Here is a 24,934-nt window from a genome sequence, read left to right as displayed (position 1 = left end):
CTTGAGAAGAGATTGAGTCAACAATGTGTGATTGTGTATTTAATGACAGGAGAAAAAAAAAATAATTACAATGGAATGAAAAATCTACAAAGAGTTTCACAACAGACATCTGTGTGTGTGGGCATGCTTGTGTGGGATGATGTGTGTGTCTGTGTGAGCACTCTGTGTAACTTCTCCTGCATATGTCTCTGACCACATCTACATCTTTAATGTCTGAGACTGAATAATATATGAACCCCTGGGCTGAAAGACACACACACACACACACACACACACAAACACACACAAAACACCTCTTTTACTGCTTCAATCTGCACAATTGTCATAAAGCACAATTAATAGTAAGCCATAAAAGAATGACCGTCTTCATCTTCACAACTATCTTGTCATAACCGAGATTAGATCACCTTGTTTTGATCTGAGAGAACAAAGCACGCTTCAAAGAAAGCCAATGCCTCCAACCGCAATGGCATGCCACCAGTTTCCTGTTTACATGTTGCACACTTCCTGTTTGAGTGAACACAGAACTCACATCAAAAAAAAATGTTGTACTATCTGTACCTGTGTGTATGCAGTTGACCATTTAGCATCACAGTTGCACACGCCCGTGATACACTCTTGTGTGTCTCTCTGATGCAGTCATGCATGCTTCATAGTTCTAATTTGACTTTCAAATAGAGCTGCACCCTGTCATCTTTTCCACATGCCCACACACACATTTTTTTCCCGCAGCCTCTTATGAAGATGAAGATGTGAAGCTGAGGTCAAGGTTGGTTTCTACAGCAACTGTGCATAATGTTGCCGTGACCCACCTGACCATCAGGCTTCTCCTTCTTCTCAACGTGAAGAGCCTGGAAATAATATTAATACGCTCTACTCTCCATGTTTGCAAGGTTTTTGCTCTTTTACTTCCACAGCATTCTCTTCTCTGTCCATAATCGTAATTTGTTCACTACAGAATGGTTAACAAATGAAAGGGGAAAAAAACCTGAATAAATTAGATTAAATTAGTAGAGAAACATCGCAGTGAATGCAGATGCTTCCATAAAGTGTACTAGGGGTCACTGAAGGGATGGAAACGTAAATAATGATTGACACCAGATTTCAACGTAGTTAAGGTTACGCTATACTTGAAGGTAGCTACATAGGAGTGACATGACACTGTTATGAACGTGTCATAAACATTATAAACAAGTCATAAACGTTTATGACGTAACACTTCTTTTAGTAAGTGGCATTCGGTTTTTGTCATGACAAGTTAGGGTTAGGGTTAGGGTTTGTGTGTCATGACTGTGTCATGACAGTGTCACGTGTTCATGACTGTGTCATGTCACCCTTATGTAGATACCTTGAAGTAAAGTGTTACCGAATAGTATTCAGTCCTCCAGTATAGATACTTGTGCCATATTGAAGTGGTTCTTGTGGCTGGTCGCTGGTGGTGGCTCAACACCTTACTAAGTTGTTTTTTCCTTTAATTTTGTCGCCCCTACGTCTATCTTTGACAAAGCTGCAGCAGTCACTGCAGTATCCTGTGCACCAACTACAAATGTACCCTCTTGAAACACCTTCAATCCCATACAACCTCTCTGAGGAAGAATGTTTTGGGGCTATGCTAAATGTCCTAGAAAAGACTAGACTGACAAAGGGTATAGTTCCACCCAGCTCCACAAATCTTCCAGAGTGGACCATTCAAACATTTCTTATGGAGGCTGTTATCTTGTAGCATCAATTTACAGTCCTGAGCTAACCTCTGCCAGGAATGTGAGTGGAACTCTCTCCCAAGTCACTACTGCACAAAACAAGCCCGAGCAGCACCCATGTGATGGCTGTAACATGGGAGAAGCAAAGGACACACATATGCACACAGATCTGTATTATTTACAGCATCCTGTTATTATTATTTACAGCGTCCGTTTGTTTTCTTTGTTGTTGTTTTTTACATGCCATCAGTAAAATATTCCTACACCCTTATTTTTGCTGCGATTTGAAGCAATTATGCTTCCTACCTTTATCACAGGATTGCCCAATGTGTTTTTCATAAGAGGTAATCAGTGGAAGACACTTTTGCGGTGGCCCGATAACGGCCCACAGTGAGCCACCGCAACTGTTTCCTCCGCACTGAGAGGATAGGCAGAGAAAAGAAAAAAAAACAGAAAGAAGAGGGACAGTGCGCAGGGCCCGCGCACGGTGCCATGCGCGTTCCCGTTTACTGCTGCGCACAGACAGCCGGTGCGGAGAGAGAAAGAGAGATAGAGAGAGAGAGGAGAGGGCTGTCATAACTAGTGACAGAAAACGGCAGCGAGCACATACAGTCTGGATAGCAGCTGATGCGACAAGGTAGGAGAAAAAACACCTCGGCATCATATTATTTAGTGTTGACCATCAGTAGTCAATGCCGATGTGATGCAGATTGAACTGGCTCTGTTTTCAACGCGATTGCGGTGTCCTCCAGCCTGATCCGATGCCCTATCTCCTGTTGTTGTGTGTCCGCAGATGCTGAGCGTCGCCTTGCTGTGTGTGTACGCCGTCGCCTTCGGACACGTCTCCGCTCGCTCCGACAGCGGCAATTTTTTGGATGATAAGTGGCTCGCTGGGAGATGGGACAAATTCAGAGATGTAAGTCATATTTCTGGCTTATATTATTAACGCCGTTTCCCTCCTTATTATCTCATTACCCCCACCCCCACATTTTCTCCCTATAGTCACCCTCATTGGTTTGTGATCATGCGCTGTGATCATGCGCTCCTCGTTTTCTTTTTGTGTCCAAGAAGCGTCACGGGGCCCGTTGTGGTGTTTGTCACACGTTCATCACCCGCGCCACTGAGACAGTAAATACACTAAACATACTGGGAGGATCCTTGCCAGTGAGTGGGGGTTTTCGCGATAGCAGTACCTGCTTAGCAGAGATAGCCAAGGCCTCGCTCTGCGAAACACAAATGCACATAGCTGTCCGAGAGGCACCACTGATTCGCCGGAAGGGGCCTAATTATGGGCAGGTATGAGGGAGGGGGTCCACAGCAGTCAGAGCTGGATGTGCTTTTTATTTGGAGTAATAAACACCTGCCACAAGGTAGTGGCAACAAACCAGAGTGACTCGCCTAATCCGGGATCCCAAACAACAACGTGGGCCGCCGGATGGCACAGTCACGCAGGTGTGCCTTAATACATAACATTACCCAGTTTGTTCATTCAGTGGCAGCTAATATTTACCGCGTTCATTTGTTAGCTCTTATTTCAAATACAAAGTGGATGGAGTACTTAAAACTGGAAGGACCATTTAGTTATATTTGCAATAAAATCTAACAGATGCAAATTTTACTTATTCTAATGTGGGCCTTTGTGGCTTTTTTTATTTTTTATTATGTAGCTTTATTTATAGTTCTATAAGGTATGAGACCTGAAGTATTTGACTAAGGTGAAATGCAATAGCAGTTCATTACAGGCTAGAATGAGTTCCATTGTTTAAATATATTTGGTTTGTTCATTTGTTACAGAAGGCAAGAGCTGTTAGCTGTGTGAAATGGAATGGAGTAATGGAAATAATAACAATAGACGCCAGTACTTAGATTCATTTAAATATTTCAGAATAAATCCCCAGATGTCCACGTAGAACCACCCCTGGCCTGGTTAGGTAGCTGCAAAGAATTACTTGTGCTTTCCAGTCACACATATAATCCTTATACTAATTAAACATCACCCTTTTAGTATATGTGAAGATAGATACAATACTGTGGAAATCACTGCTTTTATTTTGGAATGAATGTCATAAATTACAGAAATTAGTAGAATTCAATGTAAAAAGTCTGTCTTAGTCTTTCGGTATACTAATGTAATGTAGGTTTTAGGTGAAGTGTTTTGTTAGAAGGATATCTTGCCTCTAACCACAGATAACAGCAAATGGCTCCACACAAGCAGCAGTGATTTGTAAATGCTTGCACTTGCACTCACTCACTCACACAAATAGATAGGCCTGCACAAAATGAAGCATGTATGCATGCACATACATACATTATGAGAAACAGGCTTTTTGTTCAGAAGCTATACTGCAAAACAACAGGGTCAACATAATGCACCAGAGAAAATACTCGCACCATCTTTAATGAGTGGTTTGCCACCATGCTGCACACATGCATGCATGATTTTTCTCTGAATTAGAGCCCTTGATATCTTTGATGTCAGAGAGAAAGACAAAAGCAGGAGCAACATTCTCTTTAATTTCCAAAAATAAGGGCAGGTGCTTTCTTTGTTTATACATGTTTATATGTTTGATATGTAATAGGCTTTTATTATCTCTCATTTTTCATGCCTGTCACACTTACGCATGTGACCCAGCCAGCGGCTCAGGTGGACCCAGGTGACTCACATCCGGTCCAACTATTGAGCAGGATTTGGATTATGCAAGTAGGGAATCGGGACCGAATGCTAGAGAGTGATTGGCCATGTGCTGTGCTCTTTAGGATGATTGGAACGCTTTCAGATATATACAGTAAGACAAAGATTGTCTGTTTGTGTCTGTTGTAAATACCCCAATGAAAATGAGAGGATAATTTGGGGGACTACCGATGAAAATTAGCACTTTTGAGCTAACTCGGGAACATTTACATTGTTTCAATGTTGATTAATGTTCACTGTCCCCTTTCAAAAATAAAGAAATTGAAAAAAAAAAAAAACTTAACAGAATGAAAAAGATAGATAGATAGATAGATAGATAGATAGATAGACAGATTGAGAGGTAGAAAGGTAGATAAATAGATGAAAGAGAGTGAAGTGCTTGGCAGAGGACTAAAGGCTCTATGTGCATTCACAACTGTGTTTTAACCTTGAGGTTCAGACATTAGAGATAGAGGTGGTGCACAAAAGCATCATGTGCTCTGTATATATGTGTGTGCGTGTGTGTGTGTGTGTGTGTGTGTGTGTGTGTGTGTGTCTGCCATTTCCTGTTTTCATGCTGTGTCCCAGATTGCCTGTGTGTCACTGTGTATTTTGCATTCTTTCACATAGGAATTTATCAGTACTGTATACAAAGGTATTCAACTAAATGACGGAAGACAATATTTTGAAATGCTGTTTATTAACAATGAAAACTGGGAAGTTTTTCAATTACATTTTCAGAAAACAACATAGTATTTCTCAAATTACAAGCCAATAACCATAATCACCAAATAATTTCATTTTTAGGGTTCAGATATTCAGATATTCCCTTCTGGGAATAAATGCACTTTGGGAACTGAATACTACTAACCATGAAACATGTAGCCTATTCATGTATACATATATAAATAAAACAAAGTCATACCTACAATTGTCAAGAATGGATTTATTGAAGATATGTCACAGCTTGTGATGCTACATCAACTTCCTGTATGAATTATTCATTTTCTTTAGATTGGACAGAGCTACATGGTTCTATGTAGCAACATATTAACACATTACTATAGTTTTTTAAACTTAGAACTAAGGACGGACTTAAACTTAAAGATTGTTCTATAATGTGATTATTTAACATGTAGTTTGGGTATCTTAGCTTGGGATGAATCTCTTTACTTGCACTCAAAGCTGTTAGTGCTATCTTAATCCTACTTAAAACAAGCAATTTTTATATATATACTCTCAGAAATGCAGCAATACACCTACTTTTATCTCATGTACTGGTATTCTATGCCAAACTTTGCTTTACCGTGATTTAAATTTCATATCTTAGGCATGTACTTTGTACTTTTGCTTTCATCTTTCAGTAAAGCCATAAGTGGGTCTCCTGCTAAGTGCACTAGATAGGATCTTGGCCACTGATTTACTGTACGTCCTGTTAGGATGGCTGGAGTGGCCTGGGGCTCTCTTTGCTGCACTGATGGTGCCATCTCAAGTTTTGCTCCTTTTACTGGGCTACAGCACTGCCACAGAGTAAAGAGATAAGCTGAGGTTTAACAATTAAAGGAAAAACACAATGAAGAATGTGTGATGAAGAATATGATGCTTAATTGTGCAGTACAGGAGTAAATAGTTTTGACCAGCCTCATTAGAGCCGAATATACCTTTTCATCCTCTCCTCTCCTCTCCTCTCCCTCTCCCTCCTCTCCTCTCCTCCCTCTCCTCTCCTCTCCTCTCCTCTCCTCTCCTCTCCTGTTTTCTCTCCTCTCCTGTTTTCCCTCTCTTTTTCTGTTTTTACTGTGTGTCTGTCCTGTGTTGTTTGTGTTGTGGAGGGTGAATGATGTAGGGAAGGTACAGAGCTTGAGGCCTTTTCTACTTCAAAGCACCTCAGTGTGTATTCGTGTGTATTTGTGTGTGCATGCATGCGACAAGCTTGAGCAAGACAAGCCGAGCCAGTACAGTGAAAACATGCACATATTTCTCCTGTTGGATGTTAGTAGAAAGGCAGCAGTGAGCCAAGAAAGTTAAGGAAGCCATAAGGACTCAATTACTGTAATAGGGATGATCTGTGAAAATCTAAAGTAAAGGTGAGAAAAGCGGTTGTCAGAGGCAAAATATTATTATTTATAGACTTATTTCTATAGTAGCATGAGTATGCACAGAGCCAAATACACAAACTGTTGTGTTTGTGCACATGTGGAAAAAAAGACTCATAACTGCAAGGGAAAGAGAAAGAGAGGAATAGAGGTGAAAAGAGATGGAGAGATAAATTGAAAAGTTACTATTTTTAGCGCACACTCGGGAGGCCATTAGGCCTATTGTTGAATTTCAGGTTTTCTGTCTTTTTTTGGAAAGTGGGCGGCTGGTTGCATGTGCAGTGAAGTGCATTCATCCAGTTATTTGATGTTTTGTAGTGCTGACAGATTCTGGCACCACAGTCAGTGTTGTGGTGATACGTTTATTTGTATATAGAACTGTGTATGCGTACATGTGGACATGCATATCTGTGTGTTTATGTGTATTTCCGTGTGTCTGTGTGTGCGTGTGTGCGTGTGTGTGCATGTGTGTGCCTGCGTGCTTCTGTTGATTCCATTAAGGAATCAGACCGCAAGCACTTCTGTTGTCTTGACTGGTCTAGAGGGCCTGGCCCCCATAATGCAATGTTCTCATTATTCAGTCTCAATGGTCTGCACAGCTAGAGCTATCTTTGCTAAGCTTTCAGTATGTGGGTTTTCTTTATATTAAGATGTTTAGGGACTGTGCATAAATTGTAAACAAAAGAAACAGACAGAGCCACTGGCCACTGTTGAATTTTCTCTTATTGTAACATGGACCTTTATAGAAGTGGAAGGTGAAGCGGGAGTGATAAAATGAGTAATACAGAGTCTGTAGTGAAGATGCAGAGGGTCAGAAAGGGCCAAAAATGTAGGACGAGAAGGAGAAATTAATTAGAGCTGGGAAAAAAGCAAGAGTTGACCCTGGTCACCTTATAGAGTGCAAGGAAGTGAAACAGAGGGAGACTTCCTGACGTCCTGACTTAAGAGCTCTCAGTCACTGCTGTTTAGGTGACAGGTCTGAATTTCACTCTTCAATTGAATCCAAAACATGCTATTGGTGAAGAAAATGAAAATGTGTAAATGTATAATAAAGGGCTTTAATTGGGTGGATAAGACACTTGTCTCTGTTCAGTCACAGTGGGATTTATGCTGATAAGATGTTATTTTTGCTCTACTATTTCCCTTCCTTCTTATTTGTTCTGGCATATAGACTTGAATGAGTCACACACACTATGCATGCACACACACAAACCCCCACACACACACACACACGCAGACACACACACACACACACACACACACACACACAAACACACACACACACACACACATGCAGAACAGGTTGTCATTGTGACAGAATGAGAGAGAACACTATGGGTTTGAATGAATGCCCAGAGAAGGAACTGAGAGAGTAAACCAGATAATGAGATCTCTGAACTCAGACTGAGTAAAAAGGCACACAGCTCACTATTTCTTAAGATCCTTTTACATTTGCATCCTGAGCCAGCGCCCCTGGGTGTGTCTTCTCCTTGTCCTTCTATTACTGTAAAAGCATGCAAATCACTTACCTCCATGCAATCCTTATTTAAACTGTTGAAACATCTACAGGCAACAGATTGAACCATTTGACTATATTTAGGAAGGTTTAAAAAAAAAAACAGTTCACCTTTAAATCATTATGGGAAAGTGTAAATCACTTTATATTAATTTTGTAAATAACTATTAATATGATTATTTTTATAATGATTTTATTTGGCAATGCAGTAGTTTCAGAACATATGAAAAAAATCTATAAAAATCGCTCGCTCTTTTTATTAAAATATTATTTACTGTTATTAGAACAGTATTCTCAAGTATCACATTTCCCCAGGAAGCATCTGTGTTTTTCCATAGTGGTCACAACTCAGCTTTTGAATAAAATGTGCTTCTTGTTGGACTTTATATTTAAGGTATATTCTGTAACTGCAATGTGGTGAAAGTTAAAGTCTGAGTCAATGGCTTCATTTAAAATTACACATACACAATGTTATCCCGAATTAGTTGACTTTACTAGAAATATGCTTGGAGTGGCCGGGATAGCTCGGTTGGTGGAGCGGGCGCACACGTGTAGAGGTTTTCTCCTCGACGCGCGGCCTGCGGGTTTGGCTCCAACCTGCGGCCCTTTGCTACATGTCATTCCCCTTCTCTCTCCCTTTCTCTTCATGTCTTCAGCTGTCCTGTGGAAAAAAGAAATAATCTTTAAAAAAAAAAGAAATATGCTTGGAAACCCGTTGCCTTAAACCGTCTAAGATTTAACACAGGGTAAAACTTAACAGGTCAAGTTGTATTAATACAGAGCAGTAAGTTGATGCAGTAGACAAATCAAGTTTACATTAGTAGTCATTTCTAAAAATCATTAGTAAACATAAATAATTTTTTTCTGGAGTCATGTTGTCTAAAATAAGTATGTTAAGTTAAAGCTTTAGTGCTTAACTTTTTTATATTACAGTAATGAATGTACGTTACATTCAAACCGTTGCCAGACGTTGATACAGACCAATTAAGACTATCAGCTCCACACAACTCTCTCTGTATTTCTCAGTATGGCTGTGTTTAGAAACTAGTGTCGTCCGGCGACTTTCGCATGCAAAAAATCAAGTGAAGATAATTACCTCTTCTGAAGAGTCTATCATGTTTTTTTAATCCTCCGTGTCCTCCTTGGCTACAAGCAACTGTGTGGCGGAGGGGTGGGGGTGGTGCGCGATCACGGAAGGATTGTTTCATGTGGAAACGGCGACAGTTTTCTTGTCATTACTTAGAATTCCTCATGGGGGCGACAGAAACTACGCACTATAGCTTTAAACATGCAAAGAAACATAACAAATATATAACATTAGTAAGACATACTGTGTCTATACAGATATTGTTTTATATTTATGACAGCATAATTTTTGGGAACAATGTATTCAATTCATTTGTTCCATATAACAGACAACATTGCACTTGTCAATGTATAGTATTACATAGAGAGCTTCACTCAAGAGACAGCTTTACTGATTTTTTTTAGCCTGTCATTGTCAGTCGTTTGCAATCCATGTCAAATTTTATTTTCATGACCTAAACAGAAACCCCTAAAAAGTTTATATTCCTTTCACATCTTTAAACTGTTCAGCCTGTTTGGTTGATGTGATATTATCCCTCTACAACAAAATTCCATTAGCTGATAATAACACCATTATAAACACCACACACACACACACACACACACACACACACACACACACACACACAGGCTCATTTTTATGCATGGAGCTGCTGTCATAACATCAACATTAGCTTGACTAAATAAATGCATGCCCCACGTGTTTGTACATGATGGTGTATTAGTGTGTGTTATGCAAAGGTTCCACAAAAAAAAACCTAATCAAAATGAATTCCTTATTCTCTCTCTCTCTGTAATGCTTTCTCCTAAAGGAAGTGGAGGTTTGTATGATAGCTTAATAGTCTTGTATCTGTCATGTATTTTTTTTTTACTGTAAATGTTATTTGACTAATATTTTTATGATTTTACTTATTGGTTAACCCTGTTTCAGGAGCCTGGAACATGGACTCCATCCAAGCCCTTCGATCAAGGTGGGTGTGAAGAAGAGAGCCTCGAGTGCTTGTGCTGTGGCTTTGTGAAGACAAACAGAACTCACAACTCTTCCACAGCTAAACAAATCTTTAAATTTAGTATTTCATTAATAGAAAGTGTTCAGTTAAAATGTTTAATCTGCATATGGATGTGTATCTGAAAGTATATTTAGAGAAGGCCTACATAAAAATTAAGAAAGAATATACAAACGTATTTGGTAAAACTTTGAGTCAAATTAATGGCTACTTAAATGTTACTGTAACACCATCCATTGGCAAAATGCCATCAAATGTTGAAAACGCAGGATTACTCAAAGGCAATATGTGCATGACACCTACATTTTGCTTGCAATTGCACTACTACTAAAAAAGGTATAGCAGTTTATGTCAAAGTCATAGGTCATGCTGGCAAGAATTCAGCAGCCAATTACGGGAACACAAAATGGCATATATCAAAACTCAAAAGAATTGCATTTACAGGGTCACCCAAAAATGTAACGTAAAGACTAAATGAAATAGAAGAAATGGTGAAAATGTATTTTGCCCCCAAAAAAATGTATGCATGTAATGATCCCGTGCTGATAGATTCACCTCAATCAAAGAAACCCTAGAAACAATTTGGTTCAGGAGTAGGTAGTCTCTTCTCTCCAAAAAAAAAATCACTTGTTCCTTGGTGCATGCCCTAACTTTCCACCAAATTTTATTTTTGAAAGTAGTAGTTTGGTAGTTTTTGAAATATTCTCTTCCACCTTGGTGGAGGTAACTAAAATGATAACAGAAGCATTAGATTGACCTTCCTTAAACCATCATGTTTCTCAGTTGAGTTTTGTCTGTTCCTGTTAACTTAGACCCTCAGAAACATTTTGTTGCTGGAAACATGTTGTGACCAATTGGCCCTGCTACTCATTATGGTTCTGTAGACACTGTGTAACAACAATCATTAGCAGTAAGGAAAGGATGACGAACATCTCGTGTACTTTTTTGTTAGACAGATTTTGACATTCACACTACTTTTGCTATTGGTGTACGTGTTTTTTCCAAATTCTTTTCATTACATTAGCCAGTTTATGTATGTAGCTAATACCTACTGTAAAAAAATAAATAATAAAAAACAGGATGATTTCCTATTCTTTTATTATCTAATTTCTCATTGTATTACAGACAGTGATAAGCTCATACACACATCCAGGCACACCAGGACATGAACACATTCACTCTCACTTATCACTGTATCCTCAAACACACTCACACACATAAATCCACACACACACCCACATACACAGACATGTCAGAGAAACAATAGAATTAGATGCTGCGTTGGAGGATGGAGGCAGGATAATCTGCCAAAGCTGCTCAGGGATTACAGTAAGGTTCTTTAGAGCAGAGGTCATTCACAAACTGTTCTGAGATCAGCTGATGGCCTTAGATCCTGCGCCATAGGTACCACGCTGAAGGCTGCCAAGCGGTCAGAGACAGCTAGCTTGTCTTTACCAACAAAGATCACACCCTCAGCCTGAGATTCAGATCTAAAATCAGCTCTCAAAGCCACAAATGGCCTTCAGCTGTGAGATCTGATACCAGATCAGTTTGAGGATCTCAGCAAAAGCACACATTAGACTGACACTCAGTGTGGGCTGATGTAAGGTCAGTAAGTAGCCTCTATTACCAGTTCCATCTGTTTTTAGCCATAAGGATACTACTTAATGGTATTATGGCTTTCAGCTCAACATGAGAGGGACATTGCTAGTAAGTGAAGAGACAGGAGCTAGAATTAATACACACACGCAAACACACACACACACACACGCACGCATGCACACACGCACGCGCACACACACACACACACACATACACAGATCTCTTACACCTATCTACAAAGCTAGGATCTGTAAAAATGAAAAGGAAGTAAATGGTTAAACTAGAATTCACTAATCCAGGATTTCAAAGAATAAAAGGAAAATGTAACCTAGGAAGATTTTATCTATTTTTTTTCCTCTTTATGCTCATGGGTTCAGTCTTTTCTAGGAAGCTCTTTAAAAGACAGGCTACACACATACATTACACATATACACACTGAAAAGAGTCATATTATACCTCTTGTTTTGTGTTTCTTTAGGCCTTGATCCAGCCAAAGACCCCTGTCTTAAGATCAAATGCAGTCGCCACAAGGTGTGTGTGGCTGAGGATTCTAAGACTGCCACTTGTGTCAGCCAGAGGAGAGTTAGGTAAGAACAAACACCACACACACAAACACACACACACACACACACACACACACACACTTGCATTCAGAAGTTTCCTTGCCAGAAATTAAACATGAATGACAGTGGATTAGGAGTAAATCAGATCTCTATTACTTCCCAACTCTTTTCTTCCCCCTCATTTTCCTTCTGCTCACTTATTAATAAGAATAAGAATAATAAAAATCATACATTTTATTTTAGGGCCTCTTCAGGACACCCATGGTCACCTTACAATGCGTTAAAAACAGTAATCATACAGGTAAAAACAGTGAAACATGAAATGACACTAGCATGGACAATCACAAAACAAGAGACGCAGGGTGAGCAGACGTGTGTAAAACGTTGTGGGGCTAAAGGGAATCGGACAGAGATTGTGGGTATTAGAGTGTGTAGGCCAGTTTGAACAGGTGAGTTTTGATGTGGGATTTGAATGTTGTTATGGGGTCAGAATGTCGAATGTGTGGAGGCAGAGAGTTTCAGAGCCTGAAAGCCCTGGCACCCACGGTGCTTAGGAGTGAGGTGGGGGATGGTCAGAAGACCAGCTGAGGATGAGCGCAGGAGTGGGAGTGGTGTACTCCCAGAGGAGGTCAGAGAGATAGGTGGGGGCTAGGTTGTGAAGAGCGATGTGGTCGGATGATTTGATGCGGACTGCGGGTAATGATCCAGGCAGCCGAGTTCTGAATGATTTGGAGCCTGCTGAGGAGTTTGGAGGGAATGCCAAAGAGAAAAGTGTTACAGTAGTCAATCCTGGATGTGACTAATGCATTGACCAAGACTTCAGTGCTGGATTGAGTCAGGGATGGGCGGAGCCTGGAAATTTTGCAGAGATGGCAGAAAGCAGTCCTGGTGAGGTTTTTAATGTGAGGTGCAAAGGAAATGGTGTTTCTCAATCCAGGGTGACACAGGACTCTTGACTTGGCTGGAGAAGGGTAAAGGGAAGCCATCATTCATGCAGCATGATAAGCAACAACACCAGAGGGGTGGCTGGTTTTCTATCTTTCCAGCTGGTCCACTGGTTGCCTGGCTCTCTTATGACTGTTGTGCGACATTACTGTTTAGTCCAATTAACCCAGCACTGGCACTGCCTTACAACGGACACAAAGTCCTGCCAAGTGATATGAATGGGCTTTGTGTGCGTGTGTGTTTGTGTGTGTGTGTGTGTGTGTGTGTGTGTGTGTGTGTGTGTGTGTGTGTGTGTGTGTGTGTGTGTGTGTGTGTGTGTGTGTGTCTGTCTGTCTGGGACACTGTAGACTGGACAGAGGACAGTAACACCATACTGACCTCATTTCCCATTCTTAGCAACAACACAATTACCACTGCCGAGTGCCAGCAAATCTGAAAATAATCACACAAAAATCCTAATCCTTGTCTCATTTCTGAAATGAATGTAAAAGCAAGAAAATACATCATGGATACAAAATGCTTAGAAACCATTAGTTTTGGATAAAGCAGGGAAGATAAACAGTGCATTTTGATGGAGACAATGTCAAATAATACATCATTTGAAATATTTTCATATTATGCATACAGTCAGATTTTTTGTGTGTGTCTGTGTGTAAAATAAGTCTTTTGAATCTCCTCTCTAGTTTTAAAGATGCCAGTTTGTACCAGAGTCCAGGGTCGAAGTGCAAACCCTGCCCTGTGGTCCACCCCTCTCCTGTTTGTGGAACTGACGGCCACTCCTACTCCACCAAGGTACCACACAGTCTCTCTCTCATAATAGAACATGTTTTTTCATTTCCTCTTGATGAGACAAATCCTGATTTTACTTCCTCTTCTGTCGCGTCCATCTGTCTATGTCTCTGTCGCTCCTGCTCAGTGTAAGTTAGACTACCAGGCATGCATCACAGGAAAGAAGATCGCTGTGAAGTGTTCTGGCATGTGTCCTTGCCCCTCTCAGCCTGAACAGAGCTCTGCAGAAAAGAAAGGTACACAGTTCTGCACACATGACTGCACACTGCAAGCTAGGATACTTTGCAGGATAAACAGTAGATTATCCTTAATTTGAAAGTCTTCCTGACAAGCTACAGTAAAGAACTTCTGCCCTGATGAAGTGACACTAAATCCCTACATGTTTTAGGGCAGCTGTGCTATAACCAGTGTTGTAGTACTGAAGACCGGTCTTGGTCTCGAGACCACTTTTTGAAAGGACTCGGAATCAACCACATTTTTACTTGTGGTCGTGGTTTTGTCTAGGTCTCAGATGAGGAGGACTCAGGATTTTATTTCAAGACCGGTCAAGACCATAGCAGGGATATCACAAAATTGCCTGTGTATTGTCTGATTTATGTGTTAACATCATTACTGTGATTGGATGTAAAACTTCCTACTTCAAATGCAACCAATAACTTGACTCATTTATAGTGTGAAATGTGTTACTGTGAACCCCGGTTCCCCAATCCCCACCCCCTTTAACACACACTCCCAAAGGGAATGTAGGTGACAGGAGAATAAGCTCTGGCTGTCTGGGAGATGTTTATATAATTATACCATTTTATTTATTATAGATTTTTTAAAGAGTTTATTTGCAAAACAACATCTAAAAGAAAACACACAGCAGTGTGTAAATTCTGCAATGTAACGCTAACTGACACATGTGGGACCACCTACATTTTTTATCTGCACTAAGTAAGGAAGCATAAAGAAAGGTAAGTGTAAGTGATGCTAGCGAAGCTAGCTTGCTAACATTATCAATCTGCCTCTGTACCAAAACTCTCCATAACACCCCTCACCCAAAGGGATTTAGCGAATATTAGCTATAAATATTAGATAGTTGTGTATGTTTATGTTGTTTGGCCTGGTCTTGGTCTTGTCTCGGTCTCAACCCCTCAAAGTCTTGGTCTTGTCTCGGTCTCGATACACTCTGGTCTTGATAATGACTTGGTCTCAGTTTAGGTGGTCTTGACTGCAACACTGGCTATAGCTGACCCTGACTTCTCATTTCGATAAGGGAGTAGGGGGACAGAAAAGCATCACTTTATCATCAGTAATCACTAGTGTTATTGTTCCTCAGTGTGCAGTGAGTCGGATCTGAAGGAGGTGGTGAGTCGTCTGAGAGACTGGTTTAGAGTGCTGCATGAGAATGGCAACCACAAGAGAGTCAAGATCCAGAAGCCAGAGAAAAACAGTAAGTGACGTGGCATTAGCAAAGTAGAAAATACAACAGTACTTCATGCAGTATCACAGTAATTGTTCCCCTGGCTGCATCTACCCTCTCTCATTTTTAACCTTTTTCCCGGCAGAGTTTGAGGTCGGGGCGTCACCTATTTGTAAGGACCCTCTGGGCTGGATGTTCTCCCGACTGGACACAAATTTTGATGTCCAGCTGGACCAATCGGAGATCCAGAGCCTCTACCTGGACAGGAACGAGCCATGCTCTGACGCGTTCTTCAAATCCTGCGATACACGCGCCGACAATGTTATAAGCAGCTCTGAGTGGTGCACATGCTTCCAGAGGTACACAGGTACGATATCTTCATGCACTCACATGCAAATACAAACATCTAAAATGCATTCACACCTGGATATGCTTGTAAACACAGATGTGATTCAGCTTCAGTCTCTGTATCTTGTGATGTAAGACACTGAAAGCGAAGTTTTGATTTCATATGACAATTTGGTCTCATTTTCATAGTTTTCTTACATAATAAGAAACATGACACATGAACAGACACTCATACAGGCTTTAAATAAAACCTCAAGTTAGCCAAACCTTATTAAAAGAGAGGCCAAGTGGTTTGGCTTAACTGCTGGTTTGGTTACAGCTTCTCTGATTGTCTGATCACTCGTATGCATTGCCCCTTCATACGTCAGTTAGCAATTTTTCGATGTTTCCCAATCTAAAACAATCTAGTTATTTTGGTGAGCACATTGTTATGATAATCAATAGAAATAATGGGCAAAACTCTAAAAGCTGTTTTAATACAACATTACTTTTCTTAACTTTCTAAACTCACTTCTACAGACATAGAAATAACACCTTCCATTCAATCAGAATGGATGTATAATACAATGAAATGCAACACAATACAGTACAATTCATTGCATTTGAATGCCATTGTATGCGACAAAGGATGAAAATTGGGGGTTTTTTGGTCATAAAGAAACAGTATTTACAGACCTGCATTTGTAAAAGCAAAGACAGCAGGACAACAAACAGCACGACGAAAGCAAAAAGTACACAAAGGAAGTTCACTCAAGCATTCCCAGAAAAGCAGACTGCTGCAGTTTGTTACCAGCTTCCCTTTGTGTCTCATTTTCAGATTCCCCTTGTAAAGCAGAGCTGTCCAGTGTCAACAAAAAGCAAGCAGGGAAGAAACTGCTTGGTAAGACACACGCTTAAACATACACAAAAGCACAATTACACACACAAAAAGTGTGTTACCCTATTTCATTGTGTGTGTGTGTGTGTGTGTGTGTCTGTGTGTGTGTGTCTGTGTGTCTGTGTGTTTTGGCTTGTATGTATAGGTCAGTACCTGCCATCCTGTGATGAGGAAGGTTACTATAGGTCCCACCAGTGTCACAGCAGCAGCGGCCAGTGCTGGTGTGTGGATCGCTATGGCAACGAGGTGGCCAGCTCACGCACCCATGGCCCTGCAAACTGTGGTAGGCAAAACTCTGAGGAGAATAGAGTGTCATGTTTCCATGTAAGAGGACAAAGAGATGCAGCGTGGTTTGCAGTTAAGGCATCGTGAAGGAGATAATTCATAGATGTGTGGCAACACACAATTTTCTTTTTTGTATTGCGTAAAAAAATCTGTCACTTACCATAATGTATTTGTAACATAACACTTTTATAGAAATTGATTGACAGTTTGGGAGATGGGCGTATTTGCTTGCTTGCCAAGAGTTAGCTGACAAGATTGATACCACTGTCGTATCTGTCCGTTCAATTTGATTTTTTACAAGTTAAGTATGTAGTTTATCTCAGCATAAAGACTGAAAACAGAAATCCTGGCTCTCTGCAAAGGTAACAAAATCCTCCCACCAACACCTCTAAAGCTTACTTACTGAAAAATGTCTTGTTTGCTTAAATATGTGCAAAAAGAAATGACTATTTGTGGTTTTATGGGGTTTATGTGTTATAATATTTAATGGCCGGGTAACTTCCTTGAGCCTTGTCCTCACTGTGAGGTTGCCAGGCTAGGTAGCTTTATGCTAAGCTAACCTTAATAGCTCATATAGAACAAGCAGACATGAAAGCGGTGTCAATCTTCTTATATAACTTGTAACTGTTCCCCAAAACGTCTCCTTTAATTGTAAGATTTGGTTTATTCCCCGTTTCTACTGTAGGCGTGATATTGGAGTCTTCTGGAGACCTCGGCAGCGGAGACTCGCTGTTCACTGCTGACGATGAAGATTCCTTTGTGCTCAACGACCAGGCTGGGATGGACGATGAGGACGACGAAGATGAGGATGATGACGATTTCAACGACGAATATCTGTCGTAATTTCAAAAAAGAAAAGAAAAAAAGAGAAAACTGTTTGTTTGGTCAAACTGCACGTTTCTAGGTGACTCCCCAGGCAGATACTTAATCGTACTAACAGCCTATGGACTACTCTCTGTGTATTGTTTGTTCATAAGTTTTAAAAAACACACAAAAAAAAATATATTTCTGGCAAATGTTTATTATTTCTCTTCCTCTTTAAGTATACAATATTATTGGTTAATGGCACTTGTTCACTTGTGTGTCAGCCAACCAGAGAACATGACTAAGGACTAATCGACAAACCAATCCCGTGCTTTGGATTTGGTCATGTGTGCAAAGACCTCTCCCTTCATTGGACAGTCCATGTCTTCTAGTGTGTCCTGTCCTTATGCAGCACTCTGATGCCTGAGTGTGTTGATGCCTAGGGCGCAACGTTAAAGAGATTTCCCCCTCTTCATTCCTTCATCCTCTTCCTCCCCTCCACACCCCCGCTCCCCCACCCTGTTACTCCTTATCAAATGTTCCTGTGTATAGGTGGGATGTTGATGATGTAGATAAGAGAATATTGCACTCTTTAGGTTTCTTTTGATCTTGATTTGTAACTGTGACTGTAACTGTGTGAAAAAACAAGATAACAGTTAGACATGCTTCATTAGGAGAATTAAGGCAAAAAACAACAGTGCAAGTTGGATAACAATCAGAACCGACATGCTTGCTGTTTTCACAGAGACACAAATCAAGTCAAATCATCTCAAAGGCTGAGCAACGGGGAAAGACAAATTACTGCTTGGCTGGTGGTGTTAGGGGGAAAATGTTATCTATTTTTCTAATCCATTGTCGGACGAATACAGAAGATGAAACAGATTTGTCGTAGCATGTCTAATACTGTGTGATGTTGTTTCAGTCTGTAGAACCAGAGGCTAAAACCTTTGTGGAACTCAAAACATAATGTTGCTTGAGGGGGGAAAAATTCCCTCAAGCGTGTACAGATGAAACTGCACTTGCATAGTTATAAACTGTTTAAGCCACAAGTCTGTCTGATAATTTAAAAAAAAAAAAAAAAAAAAGTTGACTGACCTTTAATATATGTCAGTGAGCTCAAAGAAAACCTCATCACAGCTCAGAAGTGGAGGTGATGTTTTAACTGTTCAGATATGAGTCATAACATGATTTGAGCACACAGTGTAACAGAATAACTCTCTTCTTGCACAGTAATAAAACCACAGAACCATGCAGACCTGTTAAAATGTCTGGCAGGGGATAAAGGGTGAGGTGTGCCTTTTACCGGTGAGGACAGATGGTGGAGATGGTGTGAGAAGCATGCGTTACTGGACTGACTTTAGCTTGTTATTACACTGCATAAGAGTGGCATTACTGTTAAAGCTTGGATACTATTTGGGTTTTGGTATGGCTTGTGTTTTGGGTCGCTCTTACGATGGTGTTACATAGGCCATATTTCAGATCTTTGATTTGTTACATAGGATAGCTAGAATGTAGAGAAGCACAGATATACTTAGCAGTTAAGGCATACAAACACTTAGATTCTGCTGGATTTGAAAATGTTTTATATATTAATACACTGGCTAGAGGAAGCTTTGGTTTAGAAAGCTTTATTAGAAAAAAGATGATCATCTTACAGTGTTTTGCTTTTACTTTGTTTCAAAAGCTTGATTTTTACCTAATCTGCTCTAACTACTTATAGTGAATATCTGTCAGGGTTGAAAACTGAAACTGATCCTAGATTTGTGTAGTCTTGACAAGTCCTGTGACTGTTTATGCAGACCTGAGATTATCTGAGCTCCTATGTTAATCCTAATTTTCAATTATTAATCTGCCTTTCGGGCTTCATTTTAAATCAAACATCTGTTGAAATTCCATGTTAAGACCTGAAAAGTGCCATCGAACCGTCCAATAGTGTTTTTTTTTTTTTGTTTGTTTTTTGCTCCCTTCATTCCTTTTAACTTGGAATTCCAATTCACTTGAAGAACTGGAAAACATTTCAGTCTCAAAGTGTGCTATTTCATGAGTGTGATGACATGCAAATCATTTTGATGACCTCAGACACTGTAGCCAATCTCAACCAATCACACACTGTCATCACAGCTTTGATAGTGTTTAAAGGTAAGGATACAGATGCATTTTTTTTACAGTGTATGTATGATTTGCTGAAATAAAAGCTATATTGACCAATGTTTGCCTGACTGCGTAGTATTACGTGCTGGAGGACGGACATAGATGCATGTAGCTTGTGTTTCCGAAAGTTTCTGTTCCATGTTTATTGTTTCGGTTCTTTATTTCAGTGCTTATATTTAGGAAAAGACAGACAAGCTGCTGGGTTTCTGTACTATAAAAGTTGAGGAGGATATTTAATTTTATTTAGCATGTGGGAAGTGAGAAGTACCACAAGTCCATCACCTTCCCACACCCTTTTAGGGCGTACAGCTGTTGTTTAGAGCTGTAATGAGTTCCTAAAATGAAATGACACAACACCTGCCATAAGTTCTGACAGTCAGGCATGACAAACTCTGCTTGTTTGTAGGCAATGAGGTCTGTGTGCAGGGACATTACTGCATTATGTAGGAAAAGAACAGGTGAATATTTTATGAGCCACCGCCCCAGCCGCATGCATGCATACACACAGCACATAGAAGCACACGTACAGTAAACATATGTAGAGCAAAACACAAACCCTAAATGAGCAAGTACAGGAAAAAGAACCATTCATTGAGCTGGAAAAATTGTTTTCCCTTTTTTTGCTGTAAGAAGAACACAAAGCGTGTGTGTGTGTGTGTGTGTGTGTGTGTGTGTGTGTGTGCGTGCGTGCGTGCATGCGTGCGTGCGTGCGTGTGTGTGTGTGTGCATGTGTGTGCACGTTGGCAACCCAGCTCCAGATAGGGAAGTCACTGGGTAAATATCAAATTTTCCTTTTCACACACTTTTCCTCTGCCTGTCTGTGCTGACCATAGAAATATGTAGCGATAACCATCTCTGTGGCTAATTTCCACACATTGGAGCCTGTTGTTGGAGGCCATCCAACAATAAAAAGTGATCTGCCAGTGTATGGGGAGACAGCATGACTGAGCGCTGATGGGAAATGCCTGAAAGTGCAGGAAGCACTTATGATGTTCGGAAATCAGGTTTCTTTGATAAGAAATTGTGTGTGACGCAGATTATTTCATCACTTCCGCACTCTGGTGCATGATGAGGTATTGTTGTGTATGAGGTGTGATCACATACTAAATTTGAGTTATTATTGGACACAATATATTGATATATAGTATATATATGGTATATAGCAGCAGCAGAACCATCTCAGTTCAATGTGGAACAATACTAACAACAAGGTCCATTTAGTGGCTAGTTTTGAGCTTGCGATCATATCTCATCTTCATCAGCATTTTTTGAGCACTTTAAGAATGATCTTTGAACCTCAGCTTCAGTTTAAATGCTTTTCGTTTTGGATAAATTTGCCATATCATGGTAAACTGGTACATCAATATTGTCAAATAATAATAATCATACAATCGATACCATATTTCCACCATATGTCTTGGGAATGCTTATTTTGTTGCTGTTGCGTTCTTTATTGTGTCTTGTTGTCTTCTGTCTGTAAGTTTTAACTATCACCTCACTGGTTACAAAACATCTAGCCAAATGACTGAAAATTAGTCAGCTAACACTGGCACATTTACAGAAATGTTGATTAATGTCCTATTAATTAATAAATGAAATAAAATAAAAATGAAATAAAACTTATCGCCCAGCCATACTACACAATACACTGTGTCGATTAACTGTTGATCTATGTGTATGGATGTGTATTATGATCATTATGATCACAGTCCTATTTTCTTTTTAAGAGGTTTACTCTCTGTTTGCATGTCTACAGCAGCATTGTGAGCTCTTTTCCTCGTTGAAGTCTTGTTTATGTATTAAATGTAAGCACCATTGAAAAGGTCTGAGCTGAGCTTCCTGGGCTGAGCTGCTGAGGAGGCAGTATGGCTCACCTTAATGGTAAAGTCACTGTTTGGTCAATACACTCTCTGAAACACACACACACACTAACACACACACACACATACACTTAGCGCGCTCATGTTACAGCGCCAGAGTCAGCGCAAACAACAGACATCCATATAGGATGGGGCAGAACAGGTTTAATGGTTGTAAACTATTTACCAGTTGAATCAGAGCTTTAGAGCTTCTGTCAAGAAGCAAATTATTATTTCATACATTGCCTGGGCCGAGAACACTATAGGATGATATATAGTACCTGTCATGCAAAATAAATAAATAAAATGCACATTTACTTCAGAATGTTGAGACAGAGGTTTTAAAATATCAAGAAGGGCTTAAAAAATACATATGTGGGATTCATTTCAAATGTATTCTGAGAAACTGCAATGAATGTGCATGCATATACTTTACAGTATGCAGCAGATAATAATATATACTGTATAATATAAAATATGTGTAATGATATATTTTAATTTTCTCACAGTATCCAAAATACAGTATGATTTACAGAAATCTGATTTTATTTCAAAGATTAAGAAGACTATTTTAAGGATGTAGCTCATAGCTCAGTAAACACCAGCCATTAACTCACACACATGTCCAAGTCTGCCTGCTTTGTTCACTATAATAACCAATATAATCACAATCTGAATTATTCAAGTGAAAATAAAAAACATTCCAATTCAGGCTGTCGGATCTTGCTGCTTCCTGCTGAGACAGCCTCCAGCAGAATGTGTTTTCCCATCTTTCTGTCCAATGACAAAGGGCTTCCAGGAATGGTTAGTGTTCTGTAAGTAATAGAGAAATCACTTGTGTGAGTCACTACCAGCCACTGAGCTGTTTTTCTCTGGATTCCTGCATTTTATGGAGGCGGACAGCAGTGCGCAGAGAGAGCTTTCCCATCAATTACCTCTAACTGCTTAGTTGCTTGATTCTAGCCTGGTCAATGCTGTATTGGAAAGAAACTAGAGGGCATGAGGCAGTAATCTATACATGAGTAGATTGTGGCTACAATCATGGGTAATCAGATTCATGGCAGGTCACCTTACCTCCATGGTGATCAAAAAAACATGGTATCGTAACTTCAATAACTTACTTGTAAGGAAAAAAATACACTTTGTATTTACTTTAGAATAGTTTTAATTTTTTTTTTACAAATCTACAACAAAAATGTCTAATTGTGTTTGTACATGGAGATAAGGAGATAAAATATGTGGTGAAAATGTTTTAGAGATACCTGCAAAAATACAGCTATTGTCAAAACAAAAGAGTATATTTGGAAGATATTGGTTCAGTTGTGTTGTAACTATCCAAATACATTTCATCTATATATATATATATATATATATATATATATATGTCCAAGTAAAAGTCAGTTTTACATATGTTCACCCAGTGTCCCACAAGTTACCAACTACTTAATTTAGGTTTCATGTTTTCTAAATTAGATTTGAATTACATCATGAAATGTGGAATGAAGTAGAAAAAGTAATGAGAAATCCAAATTAGTAATAACATTTATTTGCCTAAAGTGAATTCAGAAAAGTCTAAACTTGTTAGTCCCGGTATGAGGTTAAAAAGTCATTTTGTTCTCATTATTTTTGAAGGGCACAACACGTAAAGGGGATTTACAATGGAAACGTCATTTATTTTACAGGATTTGCTGCCCTCAGGTGGTTAAAGTTAAACCCCACAGCTTCATTGTCTCAATGATTTGCTTGTCTGTGTTGCATTTGAGGAGGCAGATGAAAGTTTACATTTTGTGTTAATGTTTAGGTTTAACTGGGCCTCTAACCGAAGAAAATTAAACATGATTCATTTTGTTAACACAACCTGAAATCTCTCCAGGAATTTGGGCTGCAGTTTGGGACTGTTTTCCACTTAAGTTTGAAATCCTTACCATGAATTTTCAAGGAACATTCTGATGTAAGTGCAGCTTTCCATATGTTTCTATAAGCTTTGTCTCCTGCACATCACCTTTTATACTTTATGTCAGTGGACCCTGAGATTTAGGAACAGTAACCTAACAGAGATATCCTCATCAGACTAATCTATTAACTAGCATACATTGTATTTACACTTCCTGTTATAGTTATATGTTGTATTATATATTATATATAAGATAAGATAGATTTTATTTTCCCGAAGGTAATTTTTCTTGGGACAAACAAACAATATCTGCTGTTTAAAGAATTCAACACAACATAGTGCATACATATATACACATACACAAACAAAGTACACAGACACAGACATGCTCATGTTGCATGCAGAGACTGCCCCACATCATGATAGTCGTCATAATATGTGCAGTAAGGGTAAGCCGTCTTATCAACATAAAATGCTGGTGAAAGAAAAGTAAAAATGTACATGTGTGCGTTTAAGAGAAAAACATAGCAGACGGTGTCCGTGTTGCCGCAGGGCAGCGCCACAAGTCACAGTATAAATAACAGTAACAGTATATAACAGTAACAGTCTATGTAACATCTGAGATATATATATATATATATATAGATATATATAGATATATATATATATATATATATATATAATAGCATATTATATACACTGTTATAGTTTGTCAGAAAAATTATGTTAAATACTTTTTCTCTGATTAGTATTAAAACTGTTTGCATTATAACAAGACAAAATACTGTTGCTGCTGTCGCCATGTGGTATCTGGGAGCCACGGTCTGTCCTTGTCTACAGCACGGCGTGATGCTGGAGAAAGAACAGGTGCTCCTTGACTGAGATAACCGATGACATCGACTCTTTATTATGACTATAGAGTTTTATCACATTATATGTTGTATTACAAAAGCTGTTGTAGAAGGCTTATTCGGGAGTTACTTTCTTTACTTATGCTGTGAGTGCTGTAAACTGACCCTACTTGCAAGTAAACATTATTTGATATAACTTCATTGGTCTCTGTCTATTCTTGATAATGTAATAATCATAACAGTTATATATTGTATTATTTAAATCTAAAACTGAATATTTGTATGTTTCCATTCATTAGCTGCCCCCTGCTGACTAGAAGTGGTTGATGTACAGTATAATTGCCAGGATTTAATATCATAATGACCATATTGTACAAGCTCAGATATCTCAGATGAAATTCATAGAAGTGGCCTGTAATAGACCTGTGGCTGAAAGGAGACACTCTGTATGACATATGCAGGTTTTTTTAGATGTGGACAAAAGATCA

The 24,934-nt window shown here is 39.4% G+C and overlaps 1 protein-coding gene across 2 annotated transcripts; it reads left to right on the top strand.

Moving 5' to 3' along the window:
• Positions 1-2,185: 2,185 nt before the first annotated feature.
• Positions 2,186-19,900, top strand: spock3 (SPARC (osteonectin), cwcv and kazal like domains proteoglycan 3). 2 transcript variants are annotated; one of them, XM_039798462.1, is made up of 12 exons: positions 2,186-2,337; positions 2,494-2,616; positions 9,879-9,887; positions 9,998-10,037; positions 12,154-12,262; positions 13,867-13,975; positions 14,100-14,208; positions 15,294-15,407; positions 15,523-15,744; positions 16,543-16,605; positions 16,748-16,885; positions 17,573-19,900. In XM_039798462.1, the coding sequence occupies exons 2-12, from the start codon at positions 2,494-2,496 to the stop codon at positions 17,728-17,730; spliced, it is 1,194 nt and encodes a 397-aa protein (XP_039654396.1). In that variant the 5' UTR covers positions 2,186-2,337; the 3' UTR covers positions 17,731-19,900. The 2 variants fall into 2 exon arrangements, with proteins under 2 accessions (XP_039654396.1, XP_039654404.1); XM_039798470.1 differs by lacking the exon at positions 9,879-9,887.
• The last annotated feature ends 5,034 nt before the right edge of the window (positions 19,901-24,934 follow it).

The sequence above is a fragment of the Perca fluviatilis genome, chromosome 1 (genome assembly GCF_010015445.1).
Source record: "Perca fluviatilis chromosome 1, GENO_Pfluv_1.0, whole genome shotgun sequence".
Classification (NCBI taxonomy): Eukaryota; Metazoa; Chordata; class Actinopteri; order Perciformes; family Percidae; genus Perca; species Perca fluviatilis.
The sequence above is the reverse complement of the archived record's forward strand: the minus strand, read 5'-3'. Positions and strand labels throughout refer to the sequence as shown.